This window comes from Typopeltis vanoorti, chromosome 3 (genome assembly GCF_054136105.1).
Source record: "Typopeltis vanoorti isolate ZY-2024b chromosome 3, IOZ_Tvanoo_1.0, whole genome shotgun sequence".
NCBI lineage: Eukaryota > Metazoa > Arthropoda > Arachnida > Uropygi > Thelyphonidae > Typopeltis > Typopeltis vanoorti.
Window position 1 is genome coordinate 41,498,163 of NC_143551.1, and position 19,633 is coordinate 41,517,795.

A 19,633-nucleotide genomic window follows, 5' to 3' on the forward strand; every position below is an offset into this window, starting at 1 on the left:
GCAAAAAATATTGTATCTTTCCATTTCTATTCACATTAGGATATCATCATCATCATTCAACCATGTTTCACTTATTCCATTGATTTGTGGCAAATAAACTGAATAAGTGAAACCATTTCATCTCCTTATTTTTGATACTCCTAGCATTTCTAAATAAATACAGCAGTTCACTTTTAGGTCTGCAAATAATCCTATGCCAACCACTTCTAGGTTGTGATTTCCCCACACCACACCTGCCCTTGCACAATCACCTTTATCACTATGCACAGAAATTTTATATAATAAATGCCTCCTTTAAAGGAGGCATTCCAGTCGCTCCCCTGCTGACACCCTCCCTACACAGCTTCCATAGATGACCTCCAGCTCCCCCCCCCTCCCGGTCTCACTCCTCTATGAAATATTTTCTCTACATTAATCTGGTAACAACCCCCCCCCACTTATCTATTTGTCCCAATCACACCTCTCTTCTCCCTTACTCGCGAGGCTCTGCTAGTTGCATTCCTTCAATCTCACCTGATAAACGACATTCCATAGAACTGATACTAACTTAGTAAACTTTCTCTGGACCTTCTCCAACACATCCTCACCTCCTAAAATGTAGGCAACCAAATTTGTGCTCGGCAGTCCATTTGTGGTCTGATCCAAGTTCTTATACAGGGGAACAATAATGTTTTTTCCCCTCCCTGTCAGTGCCGTCCTCAACACTGCCATAATGCATTGGGATGTTCTTAAATCTCAAGTTCTTGCTCACACCACTCCCAGATCCCTCACCCGCCCCCCCCCCTTCAAACTTTCTCCACCAACTACACACTCTGAATCCCTAATAATAATAATAATAATAATAATTACTTTTAGTAACAAATAATAAAAGCTACATATTGATATTCTATTTTTTTATAATCATATCATTACAGTGCCAAGCCACTTGGCTTTATCTGGAACCTATATTCAGTTCAGAAGACATAATGAAACAGATGCCAGAGGAAGCAAATAAGTTTCTTACAGTTGATAAAATATGGCGTGAAATTACGTCGGTTGCAGTAGGTATCATTAAAAATGTTTTAGAAATCATAATATAGTGATGGCAGCTTTCTGTTTTTGAGACCATCATTTTATGTATTTGTTCATTTATTGTTTTTATCTTCTTAGCTATCATCTTTATTACTATTTAAGAAGAGGTATATGTGGAATTACAGATAGTTATGATACTTAGGAGATGTCTTGGAGCAGTGCCATGGCATATGAAACTGCAAGGGAAGGGTGTTAACAGTGCATGGTCCAGGGATGTTTCAGTGAACTATAGCAGCATACCTAGAGTTGGGTGAATAAATCAATTAAAAATTAAATTGGATGAGTTGGGGAAAGTTTAATGTTTGGTTACAATGTATATTATACTAGATTTTATGTTATCGTTTTATTCTTTTAACCTAAGTGTGAGCATAAATTAAGTAACTTCATGATTAGCATATTTCCATATAAAGGCTATTGACTTCACATCAGTTGCTTTAGTATTCCACAATGGAAAAACATCATGCGAAGGATCACCCAAGACTAGTTTCAATTGTTATTGAGGGTCTCATTAATGGGATATATATCAAACAAGATACCAAAATTACACCATTTTAGAAGTCATATATTTTCATATCTACAAGTAGAAATGGTGTAATCAAGAAGAGAATAATAATAAATTTAGTTTAATCCTTTATCCAAGTGTGAGCAAACAAAGTTTGCACCTGAAAGTATCTTCAGGACTGGGGTAAGGTGGTACAACACCAGGTAACTCATTGCAAAGGTGGAGCAAGCTAACACCACTCCTATCTCAGTATCTTCCATAATGCAAAACACATCTCCTTGCGGATATGTATAATGTTATGCATTAAGGGAAGGGCCACTACCCTGACAAGTTTCAACCTTTATTGAGGTCTCTTTAGCGGGAGCCAGGCCCAAGTGGAGTTACCAGGCAGAAGCATTAGCAAGGTCATCTCTACCTATAGTAGTTGCCAAACTTAGCTTGCTCCACCTTTGCAACGAGTTGTCTGGTGTTGTACCACCTTACCCCAGTCCTGAAGATACTTTCAGGCGCAAACTTTGTTTGCTCACACTTGGATAAAGGATTAAACTAAATTTATTATAGTCTAACCAAGTGAAAAATAAACTTTTCAATATCTTCAAGAAGAGAAATTTTCCACAACTATCTCTCTTCTGGAGTATTTAATAGTACAGCGATACATATATATGATTTCTGCATTGATTTCACCTTGGTATCTTCTTTTATTATTAATAATAATAATAATAATAATAATATTATTATTATTATTATGAAACATGATATTTGACACCATTATCATTCTTAAACAACTGAAAACAGTGAGAGTTACACCTATTTAAAAACAGGGATAAAAACGTGACATTCAGAACTTCATATCCATAGCTGCTAATTGCCTGTCATTTCTAAGCTTCTCAAAAAAAGTAATATACACAAGACCACAAAACCACTTAGAGAAATAACATCATCTTAAAAAGCAGTGCATTTTCCAGAAAATGAAAAGCACAACCATGTTATTAGAAGACATTACAAACACACTAAATAAGCTCTCGATAAAAACAAATTTGCCATGCTGATACTCTTGACCTAACCAAAACGTTTGACACATTTGACACTATCTCTCATCTTCTGGATGAGAGATAGTTGTGGAAAATTTCTCATATTTAATAGTATGGTGATACATATTTTTTCTACTTGTATATGGAAAATATATGATTTCTACACTGAAATATAACAAGAAATATAACATCATCTTACAAAAGCAGTGCAGTTTCCAGTTAGAGGACATTACAAACATGCTAAATAAGCTCTCGATACAAACAAATTTGCTATGCTCATACCTCTTGACCTAATCAACACTTTTGACATATTTGACCATGAAATGCTACTGGCCAAACTATCTTCAATCAGAATAAGAGCAACACTGTATACCGGGTTTAGGAATTAACTATGATCATCACAGACAGAATGCAAGTACCAAATATAGACAACAGCACAGCCAGGGAATACAGATACAGCATGAAGTCCCTCAAGGAACAATAATATCAATAACACTCAGCATATGTAAAAATCATAATCACAACTTGGCCATACAAAGTCAAATATATCGATATGCAGATGATACCCACTACTAACAGACCATACAGACATTAACAATGCTCTCTCTATAGCACAACATTACCTAAACAAAATAACTACCTACTTCTACCATATTTCAATTATAGTAAACAACATCAAAAAAACAAATCTAATCACAAAAAAATTTAAAAAAAACTGAGAATCATGCACTCTACACCAATAATGATAGCCACACATACTATTGCTTTAACCACATCAGCTACCAATATTCTACATAAATGTATAGAATATCTTCATAACAAACTATGCCTACATCCTCAAAACTCTTCCAAGCAAAAGACAGGTTCCAACCAATGTATAAAATTCATATATTACAGAATTTGTGAAATAATGCTAAGCTACTGTGTAAGTGTCTGCACAAACACTGCAAACGCTCACTTATCAAATTTAGAAAAACTTCACTAAACAATTTGTTTCAAGAATGCTTTGGAGGCCCAGTATATACCAGACAATAACTGAACTCCTGAGGGCAGAACACAAATTCATTAGCCTAGTCATGAGATGCTCCCTCACAATTCACTCACTGCTTCAACAACCTGCCGAAATTAACTTGTTCTATAAAAGTTGTTATAGTACCTGGTTGTTTTGAGGGTTGTGGATTGGTCGTAATAATAGAGATATATATTGCATAACACAACAACCCACAACCCTTGAAACAACCAGACACTATAACAACTTTTATAGCATCATTTTATAGTGTCTGGTTGTTTCGAGGGTTGTGGGTTGGTTGTAATAATAGAGATACATATTGCATAACACGACCAACCCATAACCCTCGAAACAACCAGACGCTATAACAACTTTTATAGAGCAATCGTGAGGGAGCATCTCATACCTACTCAACAACAACATACACTACTCAACAACCTGCCATGCTTAAAACATCTAAGCAGTCACTGAAAACACGTATAACTACAGTGATTAGTTTTAATATGTAAATATTTCATCCCAAGTATCTTGGGACATCCTCAGTACAGTAATTCAAACAATACTAGGAATAACATACAGTTAGGGCGCATGATTACAATGGAATCTCAATACATATAATGTGTTATAGAAATAAATTAAAAAAAAAATCTAAACAGTTGTGTGTGTGTGTTTTATGTTCCATCGAGTTGTTTACGACTCCTGGTGACTCCATGAACATGCACTCTCTATTCAGATCTGTCCCTGGCCATGTCTTTCAGAACCTCCAAGCACACTCCAGTTGCTTCTTTAACTCCATCCACCCATCTAATTCTTGGTCTTCCTCTTCTCCTGCTTCCATCAACTTTAGCAAGCATCATCATCTTCTCCAGACTGTCATTTGCTCGCATAATATATCCGAAGTATGACAATTTTTGCTTGATGATCATAGCTTTGAGGGAGCAATCTGGCTTTATTCTGTCTATCACTGATTTATTTGTTTGCTTTGCTGTCCATGGTATTCTTAGTAAGCATCTCCAAACCCATAATTCAAATGCATCTATCTTCCTTCTTTCACTCTTTCTCAGGGTCCAACTTTCACATCCATAGAGTACCACATGGAATACCATTGCTTTCACAATTCTGATTTTTGTTGCAAGGCTAATATCTTTATAAGTTCACATGTTGCCATAACTTTTGTCTTTTTGAGGTTAAGTTTAAGACTATATTTAGCACTTTCTTCTTTAACTTTCATAATAAGTTCCTCCAAATCTTCTTTGCATCCTGCTAGCAAGGTGGTATCATCTGCATACCTTAAATTATTAATATTTTTTCCACCAATTTTAATTCCAACTAAAGACTCCTCCAGCCCTGCCATTCTTAAAATGTATTCGCTGTACAAGTTAAACAGGTACGGAGATAAAATACATCCTTGTTGCACCCCTTTACCTATTGTGAAATACTCAATCCAAGATCTGTTCAGACAGTAGCTTCTTGTTCATAATACAGATTCCTCAGAAGGATAAAGAAATGCTCTGGGACTCCCATTTTTCTTAACACATTCCACAGTTTCACATGATCTACAGAGTCAAAAGCCTTGCTATAGTCAAGGAAATAAAGGTAGACATTCTTGTGAAATTCCTCTGCTCTTTCTATTATCCATCTCACATTGGTGATTTGATCTCTTGTTCCTCCGCCTTTTCGAAATCCTGCCTGTTCATCTGGTATTTCTCTCTTCATGAATGGTTCCAGTCTTTTCTGAATGATCCTGCTGATATAATTTCCACATGACTGTGGGAATTGTATCAGCAGGTTTAGTATTGCAAAATTTGACATTCATATCACATAAAATATAGTAACCACAGCAACAAACACTAACAAAGAAAAGTTATGACAATATCATTGACATAAAGATTGACCCTGTGGAACTCTACTTGTAACTTTCCTATTCCCTTACACTGCTCTCCCCCCACTCCTCCATATACAACTCTCTGATATCTATCAGAGAGCCAGTCACCAATCCAGTCTACTAATCTGATATCCAGATCCATATCATACAACATAAAAATTAACTTGTCATGTAGCACCCTGTCGAATGCCTTGGAAAAATCCAAAAAATGACTCCAAATACTTTACCCTCATTTACCCTCATCCACTGCTCTTGTTACTCTATTGTAAATAGCAAATTCCCTTGAAACATGTGATGACATTCCATCTAGTCCCCCTGCCTAATTGACATTTAGTATACTCAGTATTCAGAACACATCCTCTTCATTCACTTCTAACACTTTACTACTCGTTATTCTTTTAGAAATAAAGCCTCTAGTACCAGAATGGAACACTCTAATAAAGTAATCATTAAATACCTGCTTTGGTCACCTGATTCTCATCTCCACCCAGCAAGATAATTTGTCCACTGTAAATTTTACTCCTACTCACCACATAGTGAAAAACCTTCTTGGGATTTTTCTTGGATTGCAGTACCAGTCTTCTCTAATATTCTAGTTTTTCTCTTCTTATAATACTAGTCACTTTCCTAGCCTGTGCATTATATTCCTCATGCAACCAATCTCCATCTCTCTTTATATGCCTTCCATAATCTCTTTTTCCTTTGCAATTTCCCCATTTATTCCTTTTGTCATCCATTTGACTCCAAATTACTTTATCTTCTTCTTCACTCGAGATATACAATTTCCCACTACTATCAACAGTTTGTTTTAAGTATCTCCCATGCACTAATGATCCCTCTTAATTCAAATTATTTCATTTGTTGTACTGCTGCATGCTGGTTTCTAAGTCTATGATAGTTGCAGTCTTATAATTCCACATAACTTTCTTCTGTTTTGATACCAACCCCATATCTCCAAGTGAAGACTACATGGTTATTCTCACCGATGGGGAAGGGGGTAGTATGTCGTCTTAGTCACAATCAGCTCCTCTGATGTTATTACGATATCCAAAATCTTGATTCTCATATTCCCTAAAACCACATGCTGCCTAAGATAGTTGTCTCTGAAGAAATCCGAAAATTCAGTTACCTTATTACTGCATGCTGTCTTCTCTGTCCAATTTATATCACAATAGTTGATGTCCCACATAGTGATTTCTCGCTTTGCACTTGCCAGATTAATTCGTCTAAACGTTTGCTGCTCATCGCCATCTATATTCCCTGGTCTGTAGCAATATCCCATTAAAAATATTTTGTCTTATAAATATCTATCTCACGCCATATAGTCTCAAAGGCATTAATGTTATTCCCACTGAGATTCTTTGCCTGAGAGTGCAGAATTCATCTCTTATCATGAGTAACACTCTACCATCACATTTGCCTTCCCTATTCAGCCAAAATATGCTATACTCTTTGATTTCTATTTGTCAGAGCATTATCCTCAGTTAACCACATCTGACTAAGTCAGTCAATGCCACAAACTCATTCCCTTTATTCCAAACCTTCTAGTATTTGTACACAGAAAAACCAGTATATTGCAAGTATTCTTATAGCCATTATTACTCCCCTTGTACTGCACCTCCTGACTGTAATATAGTGTACACTCCCTCATTTCTCAAGCCACTATCCCCACACGAGGCCATCCCTGCAACACTCTACCTTTGCAGTTCTAATTTCCCTGTCCCGACACACTCACTTGCCAGAAAAACAACAATCTCTCCAAATGCCTGCACCCTTCCTCATTCAAATGTAATCCATCTTTTGCATCCAGCTCTCTTCTGTCCTCAAACATACTCTATGCATCCACATATTCTAGACTACTTTTCTTGCACATTCTAGCTATCATCTCATTTGTCATCACTGCTCTTCCTCCACTCCACATTTTCATACCAGGGCAACATGCTCAGTATCTTTCCTTGGACACATTTTTGTTGCATTTGTATCTTACGTCAATCTCAAATCTCATGCTACACGATTCACGCTGTCTCTCAAGTCATTCTCAAACCATTACTATTATCTCCTCCACACTTTCACCCTTCTACACTGCCATTTCCATACTTTCTATCATTCTCCACCAAGCAAGTACTCCTCTGGCACTCTACTCTACACACCATGAATCTTTGAATCTCCATATATGACACTTTAAACATATTCATTCATCCTTCTCTCACTGGCATCCCTAGCTCGTACAGCTTCCAATCTCTTTCTCGCTTTCACTCTCTCTCTCTTATTTCTCTTCCTCCTCCCTCTCACCACTCTATCACTTGCTCTGCACTCTCTCATCTTTAATTTCCTCTCTTCCCCTGTCATTCCCATTCTCTCTCTCACCTTCTTCTCTCTCTCTAATGCCATTCTCTTATACCTACACTCATTCCTTTCACACTAGCCAACCTCTCTATCCTGCCAGTATCTTCATTCACTATCCTAAACTCAGTCTTTGGTCCTTCCATCTCCTTTCTCAACAGATCTATTTGTCTTTCTCTCCACACATTCTGCTTTCAGTTGGCATTCACAAACACAATCATGGCCTTCAGACAAACCAACTCCATATGCTAATCTGCCCAAGGATAAATGTAAGTCTTTAACATTCTCTCTCCTCCAACACACTACTGGCATTTACAAACTGAAAATCACCTAGCGCCCCCCACCACCACCATTTAAAGACCACATTATTCGTAACCTAGTTGATGATTTTGTAACTTGCTATGCATGCGGTATGTACACATTCCATTATTTAAAAATGCAGCAGGTGTGAGACAGGAATTTTATGTATGTAGTCTAGTCCTTCTGTTGTATTGACATTGATATTTTTTAATATGCTAAGCACATCCTATTCATCTGACTCCATCTGACATCAGTCTGTAGCATCAGCAACTGCAAAATCTCTATCTGGATGGTACACTTTTGCCAAGTGATCACTCAGCAACACAACTATTTTTTTTAGCTTCTTTCACCTTCCTTCCATCAGCAATGATTAACATTATCTTTTCATAGTCATTCTCTTACTTGCTACATAATTAAAAATACTTTTGGATTTTTTTTTTCTGCATGCCTAGCAAATTTTTTATCATAATCTGATGTGGCCTTTCTTACCATAGTAGTCACTTTTTCGTGCATAATATTCCTTTCATAGTTTTTTTTCCAGCTCTTTATACCTCAACCCATCCACTTAACTCCCACTTGGCTTATCCTCCTGACAGCAGGTGGGTAATCTGATCCTGCTTCAGAGAAGCAGGATCAGATTACCCACTTGATCCCTTCTCATGCTCTACTGACATTCTTTCCTTGTAGTCTCTCAAGCAATGGTACAACTCCAAATGCCTGAAAGTGTCATAATTGCCAGCTTTATAGTTCACCATAAACCCATTTTTGACAGAGAATTCCATGTATTTAGCAACTTCCCAGAAGAAGACTGCATACTCCTTGATTTTTGAAAAGTGCTAGGAATATAACCAGGAAGTTCATAATATTTTCATAGACTTTTCTAAAGCCTATGACTCAATGATACGCCAAAAAATATGGCAGGTGTTAGAAGAGCTGGGAATTCCTCGAAAACTCCGAAAAATGGTGCAGGTGTGCGTAGCTGGTTCGAGAGCAAGAGTGAAAGCAGAAGGTGACCTTTCAGACCGGTTTCAAGTACAGACTGGTGTGAAGCAGGGTGATGTGCTTTCTCCAATTCTCTTCAATCTAGTGTTGGAAAAAGTAATTAGAAACACACAGCAAGTGGCAGGTGGAGTCGACATGGGGGTGAAAGTTAGGATTCTTGGCTATGCTGATGACCTGAACATTATGGCACATCAACAGGACAACGCGGTGGCATTGGTTACTGCTATTGAAGAAGCTGCAGAAGAGGTTGGCCTGAAAATAAATGCCGAGTAGACAAAATACCTTTTTATGAGTCACCATGCTGCTCAAGATCCAGAGGGGAGCTGCACAGTTTGAGAGGGTGAAGGTATTTAGGTACTTGGGTTCTTTCTTGACTGAAGACAACAAAGTTGAGGCTGATGTCCAAAGTCGGGTAAATGCTGCGAATGTGGCCTATTATCAGGTGCATCCCCTTTTTGCCTTGCGCTTGCTGTCTTGGACTACAAAGGTGGGACTATACAAGACTTTGATCAGGTCTGTTCTCCTCTACGGTGCTGAAGTGTGGACTCTCATGGCAAGACAAGCCGATCACCTGAGAGTATTCGAGAACAAGATGCTATGACGTATCTATGGAGGGGTCATGGCAGACGGAGTCTGAAGGAAGCGGTCCAATGTTGCCATACACACTCTATACAACTCGGCAGACGTCTTGATGAAGCCCAGCGTCTTCAGTGGCTGGGGCACCTGTACTGTATGGGCCCCGAAAGGACTGCGAGACAAGTGTGGGAGGCCCGACCCCGATCAGGGAGGCCACCAGGGAGACCAAGGAAGAGATGGGTGGATCAGGAGAAGGAAGACCTGCAGGCTGTCGGGCTGGAGACCAGAACATGGTGGAGAGTCGCAGAGGACTGTGCCCAGTGGCGACATGTGGTGCTTGAAGCTAAAAGTTCCCCTCCCCAGGCTGATAGCGCCTGGCTAATGTAATGTAATGTATGTAATACTCCTTGATTGGAAGCAGTGTGTTTACCTTGATTATGGATACCATCTTCTGATGGTTTTTACAAGATACAGCACTCTCATCCCTGGTCTCTTCCATCTCATGCTGTTTCAGATAATTATTCCCTTACAACTATATAAATTCCATTTCCATCTTTCCATGCCCACTTTTCTCTCTCCAGTCTATTTGCCAATAGTTGAAGTCCCCCCCCCCCCCTATGCACCATAATTGCTCAGCATGCATTTGCTATGATAATTTTCCATTGCATGGCAACCATATCTACCTGTTGACCACCCAGGTTTATAGTATCTACCAACAATATATTTTGTCCTATTAGCTTTATGTTGCACCAGTAGCCTCAGGGAACCATCCCCTGGCCTTTTTTTTTTTTTTTTCTGAAGCCTTCTGAATCCACCCACCATAATTGCTCAGCATGCACGTATGCTAATTTGCTATTGCATGGCAACCACATCTCCCTGTTAACCACCCAGGTTTGTAACTCCCTGATATAGTAGCAACTAACAATATATTTTGTCTTATTGGCCTCTATGTTGCACCAGATAGCCTCAAGGGAACCATCTCCCATCCTTTGTTCCCAGCCTGGTTGTCCAAGTACCTGCTATCTAACCAGCAGGCTGTGGGTTCAAATCCTACTATGGGAATGAATGTTACAAGGAATGTCTTTAGGTGGAAGATGGATTTCATCGCTCAGTGTGATACCATTCTCTCACATTTTGGAGGCCTCAAGTGGCTTGAAAAAAAATTCCATGTTTAGTCGTTAGAACAGGCTTTCCTGACCTGTTAAAAATAAATAATAACACAAATATATATATATATATATATATATATATATATAATCAATAAAAACAGAAAAAAAAATATATATATGTAATCAATAAAAACAGAAAAAAAAATATATATATATAATCAATAAAAACAGGAAAAAAAATCTTAATCCATCCATGTTATAAGTGTACTGTAGGTTCACAAATAAACCTTCCATCAGTGGGAGCTGCATCAAAAAAAATTTCCCCAGATCTAAAAACCCTCTTTAATTTCTAATTTTGTTGGGTTAAGTACTTCAGCTATACCCCACCTTCTGTACTATTCCCTCTATCTATCCTCCCTGAAAATACACTCCCCTTTATATTCTATCCTTGTAATTATATCATTTTCTGTCAACCCAGTCTCACTGATGCCTATAATTTTGGCTCACTCAAGCTGATCACTGCCAAAACTCCTCTCCTTTATTTCTGACATTTGTGTACATGTATTTCAACATCCCCTTGGTCCACAATTCTCCTCATGTAATGTCATTGCCATCCCATTTGGATTTGAAACCCGTGAAACATCATTTGTCATTGCACACTCATTTCTGTACCTGTACTCATTTGAACCCACACTTGACTCCACTCCCTAATACTTAGAATTTCCTTGATTTTGCACTTCCAACCTGTCATTGAACAGTACTCTCTCCAAACATCTAATTCCCAAACTATTCGAATGCAGTCCATTAGGCATAACAAGTCCTTTTTTCTTCCATCAAATTTACTCCATACATCTATAACCTACCTGTCTGCACAATCTTCTCATTGACTCATTCACAATCATAACCGTTCTTATCAATTCAGTCCTGTCATTCCAAGGCAGCAGACTCACATCTTTACTTTCTCACTCTCCTTTTTTTGCATACATCAGCAACTCTTTCATATTCTCTCCTTGAATTTTTCTCGCCTTTCGAATCATCCATGAGATCAAACAATCAGTTCTTTCACTTTTCACCTCTGAAAGCTAACAACCTCACTAACATGCTTGATCTTCACACCCGGGGAAACTTACTTTCCTCACTTTCTCATTAAGTATAACCTCTTATCATCAAATCTTCACACAATGCCTTCTATTTACTCCCAGTTTTTTACACTTACATACTTTTGTCATTCACTTTTTCTTTAATTCTCCCTCCTGATATTTAATACTACAATTAGTTGTAGTTGGTGGATTGAGTGAGTGGTGGAGATGGAGAGTTGTAGAGTAGGTGCCTTCCCTCGATGAATCTTTGGACTCCTTCGAGATGTCACATACTAATTATTCTTTCTCCAGTCACTCTAGCTCATGCTTTGTCCTGTGCAGGATACCATGTAGACATGCTGTTTCACTCCGTACTCTCACCTCATCATCCATATTATCTTTAGCCATTTCTTTCATGCTCATTCATGAAGTAACTAATATCAATGAGATAAGGCAAGATAGTGATTGCATATTATCATTCAGTCACTATCTTGCCTTACCTCGTTGATATTAGTTACTTCATTCTCCTTCTTTCCACGACTCACATTTCTTGCATTCACTCACAGAATATTTCCGACGCGCGCGCGCGCGCACACACCCACACACACACACTCTCTCTCTCTCTCTCTCTCTTTTGTACTATAAAATTCATTCTTGGCAATGAATATATGGAACATGCATTATCATCATCAAATTCCTGCCATGTACCCTCAAGGGGTGTGCAGGATATGATAGTACTACATGAAAAAATTTATATCATTACTAACTTCCTATCTACAATTTTCCTTCAAATCAGTCTGTTACCTGTCAAGACTCCAACATTATCAGATCTTTTATTTCTATCGTCTAAGGCACTTTGTACCATATCAATCCACCTATATCTTGGTCTTTCTCTGGGTCATTTTCCTGCCAACCTGACAGAGAACACTTGTTTTGCTAATCTTTCCATGCCCATTCTCTCTGCTAATGCATTCCTGGATGCTGACAATGTCAAGTTCTTTCCTAACATCCTCATTTTTAATATGATATTGCCATTGATGCCATCTGTTCACTCCTCTAATCTTTCTCAGGACTCTCATATCTGTGGTATCTAGTCTTTCGTCAAGTGTTTTACTTCTGACCAAGCTTTCAGATCCATAAGCTAAAACTAGTTTGAACTGGTTGGAACATGAATTATATTGTGCTAAATCCTTCATGCTATACTCAGTGAACAAGGAAGTCCTGGCTGCCATTTTCCTCGTATGCATTGGTACTGTAAAATTCTTTCTGAATGATATTGCATATTAATGAAATTTTACACACACACACACACACACACACACACACACACACACACACACACACACACACACACACACACACACTCAACTTTACAGTCTAAAATAAGTAAAATGCCACCAAAATATTACTAAAAATGACTAATATTTACTAAAATTAAAGACATATATGTCAGTTACGTGCAGCACCTCTTCTGCTATGTACTACACTAGCTCCTTAATGCAACAGTCCTTCCCAGCTATTGAACATTTGACACACACACACACACACACAACATACTAGATTCCAATTAACTGATCCACTAGTTAACTGGGCAGCCAGTAACCTCTCTCACATGGAGTGTTAGAAAAATTATGTAATTTTGCTTCAGAAATTTAGTGCTGATGACATCTGCAATACCAAAGAAATAAGGCTGTTTTGTTGTGCCACATTGGATGGTACCCAATGTTATAAAGATGCTACACTTTTTGGATCAGCAAAAGCAGTGTATCGTGTAACAGTGTTCCTCTGTTCAAATATGCCAGAAACTGATAAACAAAAGCTGTTATTTATTGGAAAAAGGGCCAGGCCTCAATGCTTTAAAGCAGTGTTTCTCAAACTTCAGATATCCACATACCCCTTCTTAAATTTTCATTATTACCAAGTATCCCCTTATCAAAATAATAGTAATAAAAAATAAGTATATTTCTTTGTAAATGCCTATTTTATTTGAATTTAGATATACATGTAAACAAAAAATGATTTATTTTTAATAGAACAAAATTTATAAAGATACTATAAATTTTTACTTAATTTAAATAATTTCTCATCAATGAGGAGTGTGATTGCTTATTGTGGGATAACATTTCAGCAAAATTTGGCTCTATAGTTGGTAATTTCAATCTCAGATGCAGTTTGTTCTGTAATGCGATTCTTCGTCTTAATATCTACAAGGGCCGAAAATCAAACTTCGCACAGATATAAACTTGGAAAAATGAATCTTAGAGCTTTATCTGTTAATTCAGGAAATTCATTCTGTATTTGTAGCCAAAATGATGATAACGGATTTTCGCTGTATTTATTTTTTAAGAAACCATCAGAAGCTAGTTCTAAAAGTTGTTCTTCTATTGGCGACAGACTCTTGGGAATAGATTTGTTGATATTGAAAGGGTATCTTATCCACTCAATATTAATGTCCAATTCAGGGAAATATTTTCTAGATCCATTTGTAAACTTTGTAGATGCTGCACGATAGTAATTTTCACATAATCAATTTGTTCATTTGAACTTGCAAGTAATTCACGGAAAGACGGAAATGTATCAAATTACCCATTACCACCCTGCTTTTGCCATAACTTCATCTTTGGGCAAAGATGAAGTTATGGCAAAATAGATAAAGTGAATGTGGCATTCACTTTATCTGGGATATGAAATATAGAAATTTCCTTGTCTTGTAAAGACAAATTAAGATTATTTAATGCAGTAAATATATCTGCCAGGTATGCTAATAGACTGAGCCATTTCCAATTATGTAAATGTTTTTTCTATTCAAAATTTTCATCAAGAAAAACTTGTAGTTCAAAGTTCAAATAAACGAGTAAGGACTTTTCCACGAGAAAGTAAAAAGAACTACAAGTTCTTTTACTTTCTACTAAAAACGGGCTTGTTTCGAGGATACAAGCTGTTGCACCAGATGCAAAGTCGACACGCTGCTGCATACACAGGGAAGCTTTGGCTACACATGATGTCTACAGACTTAAGAAAAGTTCTGATTTTTACAGCTTCATCCAGGAGTTTTCTTAAGTCTGTTAACATCATGTGTAGCCAAAGCTTCCCTGTGTATGCAGCAGTGTGTTGAGTTTGCATCTGGTGCAACAGCTTGTATCCTCGAAACAAGCCCATTTTTAGTCCCAACCACGGATTTCGCTCCGTCCATGCTTATTCCAACACAACTTTTCCATTCAAGCTTGTTTTGATGCATAAATATATTTATATTGTTGAATATTTCTTCTCCTATTGTATGTTCTGGAAAGGGGTGGCAAAATATACGGTTGTTATGAAGTTTTTGATTTTTTTTCGTATCTAATGAACACTAGAAGATTTGCAAAATTTGTAATGTTGGTAGATCCATTGACCTGCAATGCATAATAATGACTCTTACATTGTTTTCAGCCATTTCAGTGATTCTGCAATGAACAGTACTATTTGAAAGCCAAATACGATCAAAATACCTTTTTGCATTATCTCCGATCATAATTTCTACAATTATTTTTGCTGTAGGCTTGACCAAAATTTCACCAATTGTTTCCACTACATCACTTTTTTTTGCTATTAATAGTGACACATGATATGAAGCTTCTAAAGCCTTATTTTCACCTCCTGACAAGATCAATATCATTTTTTTAGATTCTTTTAAATTTTTTAGTTTACTTTGTAAAAAAATTTACAGGTCTGTCCTTCTTTCATTTTGTTTTGATTCAAAATGGCGATTTAAATTAGATAGTATCATGCTTTCATTTTTTAAAGTTTCACCACAAATGACACATAATGGAATAGGTTCCTCTTCATTTCCCATCCATGAAAATCCATAATTTCAAGTAATTGATATCGGATTAGGGGTACTTAAGGGTCAAAGCTGTATAATTGAGAGGAGACCTCCACATAGCCTTTAAACGAATGTGGAGAACCGACCAGGGCTTCTGACCTAATGTAGAATCCTCACCTTCTCGTGGTGCACCCTGTTGGGTATCTACTTGGATACTGAACGAACGAGGATGGGCTGGCAATTTGGAATTTAGCCGACCAAATTAATTAAACCAAAATTAAATCAAAATGAAAAATGATGGTACGACAAGACAAAATTTCATGCCAGGGTGAACAGCGAAAAGTCAGCTACTGGAACAAATCTGAAAACAAACCCCAACTCAACATCACCAGAGTTAAAGATCGGTACTATCAACGTAAGAAGCCTGAATGGCAAAGAAATGGAGCTAGCTGAGGAATTAGATAAGTACCAGATCGACATAATAGGGGTGACTGAAACAAAAAAGACAAAAACTGGTGAGATCTTTCTGAGCAATAAATACAAAATGTTATATTCAGGCAATGACAATCAAGGAAAAGAAGGAGTAGCCATAGTATTCAACACAAAATACGAGGCTAATGTTCTTGAATGGCAGTCAGTCTCAAATAGAGTAATGTGGACAAATATGAGAATGGGGAACTGGACAATGAGACTTATTTGTGCCTATGGTCCCACAGAAGGTTCTACTAAGGTAGAAGTTGAGGAATTTTTTGAGGCTTTAGAAAAAGCAACTGACACAATGAAAAAGGAAAAGTTGGTCCTTGTTGGGGATCTAAACAGCAGAGTAGGAAATGATTGTGAGACATACAAAAATATTTTGGGAAAATTCGGAGAAAAGAGCAAAGCTAATAATAATGGCAAATATCTGTTGGATTTCTGCTCAGGACATGGACTGGTTATTACTAACACCATGTTCCAACATAAAAATGTGCACAAATTCACATGGAGAGAAGAGGCAAGGAATAAGAAAAGTCTCATTGACTATGTTATTGTTGATAGTGATGTTTTCTCCCTGGTGCAGGACACCAGAGTGTACAGAGGATTTTAAATTGGATGCGATCGCTATTTAGTCTTGAGCAGGATAAAATTGAATTTCATATTGAAAAGAATGACATGTAAGAAAGTTTTAAAATGAATAAAAGTTGAGCAGCTCTCAGATGTGAACTGTAGACTAAAATACAGAAAGATTATTGAAGAAAAATGAAAGAGTTTCAGAACAGGAATCACACCTTGGAGATTCAGTGGCAAACTCTGAAGAAAACATTGATTGATTCTGCCAGAGAGGCATGTGGCGAGGTTGTCTGCAAGGATAAAAAAATCAGAACTCCCTGGTGGACACAGGAAGTTAAAGAGGCAGTGAAGGAAAAGAAGAAAGCATATCAAAAGTTCCTGTCAAATAAGTCAGCTTGTGCTCTTAGAGAATGCAGAGACAAATGCAAGAATGCTAAACACTGTGTAAAACTAGCTAAACAAAAGTCATGGGAGGACTTTGGCAAGAATATAGAAAATAAATATCAAGAAGGTGGCAAAATATTCTGGAGGTTGTTGAAGAAGCTTAGGAATGGAGGAAAGAGTGCTGTAAAAGGAGTTAGAGATGATAAAGGTGACATGAAAACTGGAGAAAAAGATATCCTTGAAGTATGGAGTAATTACTTTGAAAAACTGCTAAATGAAACAAGCAGTGATGACAGCACAATTGTAAAAAACACTGACCAGGCATGCAGTCAGGAATCCATATCCATACTTGAAGTAGAAAAAGCCATCAAGGGCTTGAATTGTGGAAAGGCAGCAGGAGTAGATTATATTCGACCAGAAATGCTGAAATGTGGTAGTATAAGGGTCTTACAGTGGCTGCACTGCATAGTTCAGAAAGCCTGGACAGAGGGACGAATTCCCGATGATTGGAGTAGAGCTCTCATAGTACCCATATATAAAAAGGGAAATAAAATTGAATGTGAGAATTACAGAGGTATTTCCCTACTGAGTGTTCCTGGCAAGATCTATGCAAGTATACTTGAGAAACGGTTGAGAAGAATTGTGGAAGAAAAGCTTGGTGAAGAACAAGCTGGATTCAGGCCAAATAGAGGCTGTCAGGATCAGATCTTCACTTTACGACAAATAGTCCAGAAAGCATGGGAATACAACAGAGATCTGTATTTAAGTTTTGTCGATTTGGAAACGGCATATGAGAAGGTGCCAAGAGAGAAGCTATTCAGTATGCTACAGTTATATGGTGTCAATGGGGCATTATATCAAGCAATATTTAGTCTTTATTTGAGTTGTAAGTCAGCAGTTAGAATTGAAGGAAGTACAGGAAGATGGTTTAATGTTAAATCTGGTGTGAGACAAGGATGTACATTATCCCCTCTGTTATTCATTATCTATATGGATCACATTATGAAGGAAAGTGGTATTAAACATGATATCAAAATCGGAGATGTTAATATCAGCCCTTTGCTTTATGCGGATGATATTATACTTCTGAATAAATCCGCTACAAGTCTGCAGGATTCTCTGACTAAATTGAGTAGATGTTGTAATAGATATGGTATGAAAGTCAGCAATAAAAAGACAAAGACAATGAAAATAGGCAGAATCATTGAAAATGTCAACTGCTCTGTGAATGGAGAGCCTGTGGAACAAGTGAAACATTTCAGCTACTTAGGCACGATTTTTACTGAAGATGGTAAATTAAATATAGAAATAGACAACAGAATCAGCAAAGCTGGTATGGTGGGAAGTCAATTGAAAAAATTCTTATGAAATAAGAGAGAAATTAGTCAGAACACTAAATTAGCTGTATACAAGACAGTGTTCAAACCAGTTTTAACTTATGGATCTGAGAGCTGGGTCAGAAGTAAAACACTTGACCAAAGACTAGAGACTGCAGATATGAGAGTCCTGAGAAAGATTATAGGCGTGAACAGATGACATCAATGGCAGTATTATATTAAAAATGAGAATATTAGGAAAGAACTTGACATTGTCAACATCCAGGAATCCGTTAGCAGAGCTAATCTCAGGTGGTGGTTCACTTAAACAGAATGGGCGAAGAAAGATTAGCAAAACAAGTTTTCTCTGCCAGGTTTACAGCAAAACGACCCAGAGGAAGACCAAGATGTGGGTGGATTGATATGGTACAAAGTGCCTTAGATGATAGAAATATAAGATCTGATAATGTTGGAGTCTTGACAAGTAATAGACTGATTTGGAGGAAAATTGTAGATAGGAAGTTAGTAATGATGTAATTTTTTTCATGTAGTACTATCATATCCTGTACACCCCTTGAGGGTACATGGCAGGAATTTGATGACGATTGATGATGATGATGATGATGATGATATTGGACTTACGAAAGTTTTTCAGCTTCTTCCTAGTCGGTTCTCCAGAGATGTGAGACGACACATGCTTATCAATTTCGTTTGATCCAGATATAATATCAACGTTTTTTTGTTGCTTACAGCTACTTGTATCTGCTATATTACTCTCTTTTGTGCATTTTATAAATCCAGTCTTTACCATGATCCATACTTAAGAATTTGAAACCTAAAAAAATTCTATTTATCATCACCATCAAATTCCTGCCATGTACCCTCAAGGGGTGTACAGGATATGATAGTACTACACGAAAAATTTACATCATTACTAACTTCCTATCTACAAATTTCCTCCAAATCAGCGCAATAGTCCATGTGTGGCCTTATCAAAGCCTTATACGAAGGAACAAGAATCTTCCTACTTCTTCATATCAGTTTCCTCCGCATCATTCCCAGAAGCCTTTGTGTTGTCTTCACAATTTTGGCGATGTGTCGACTAAATTTTAGATCCTTATCCACTATCACCCCCAGATCTCTCATTTCCTCTACCTCCAACAATATATTCTCA

The 19,633-nt window shown here is 37.3% G+C and overlaps 1 protein-coding gene across 1 annotated transcript in view; it reads left to right on the top strand.

Annotated features, from left to right (window-relative positions):
* Nucleotides 1–19,633, top strand: part of LOC150108079 (dynein axonemal heavy chain 3-like) — a 1,881,116-nt gene that overhangs the window by 233,023 nt on the left and 1,628,460 nt on the right. Inside the window, exon 14 of the mRNA XM_090415945.1 lies at nt 915–1,040. Coding sequence (XP_090272071.1) covers nt 915–1,040 — 126 coding nt within the window. The remainder of the gene's footprint in view (nt 1–914; nt 1,041–19,633) is intronic.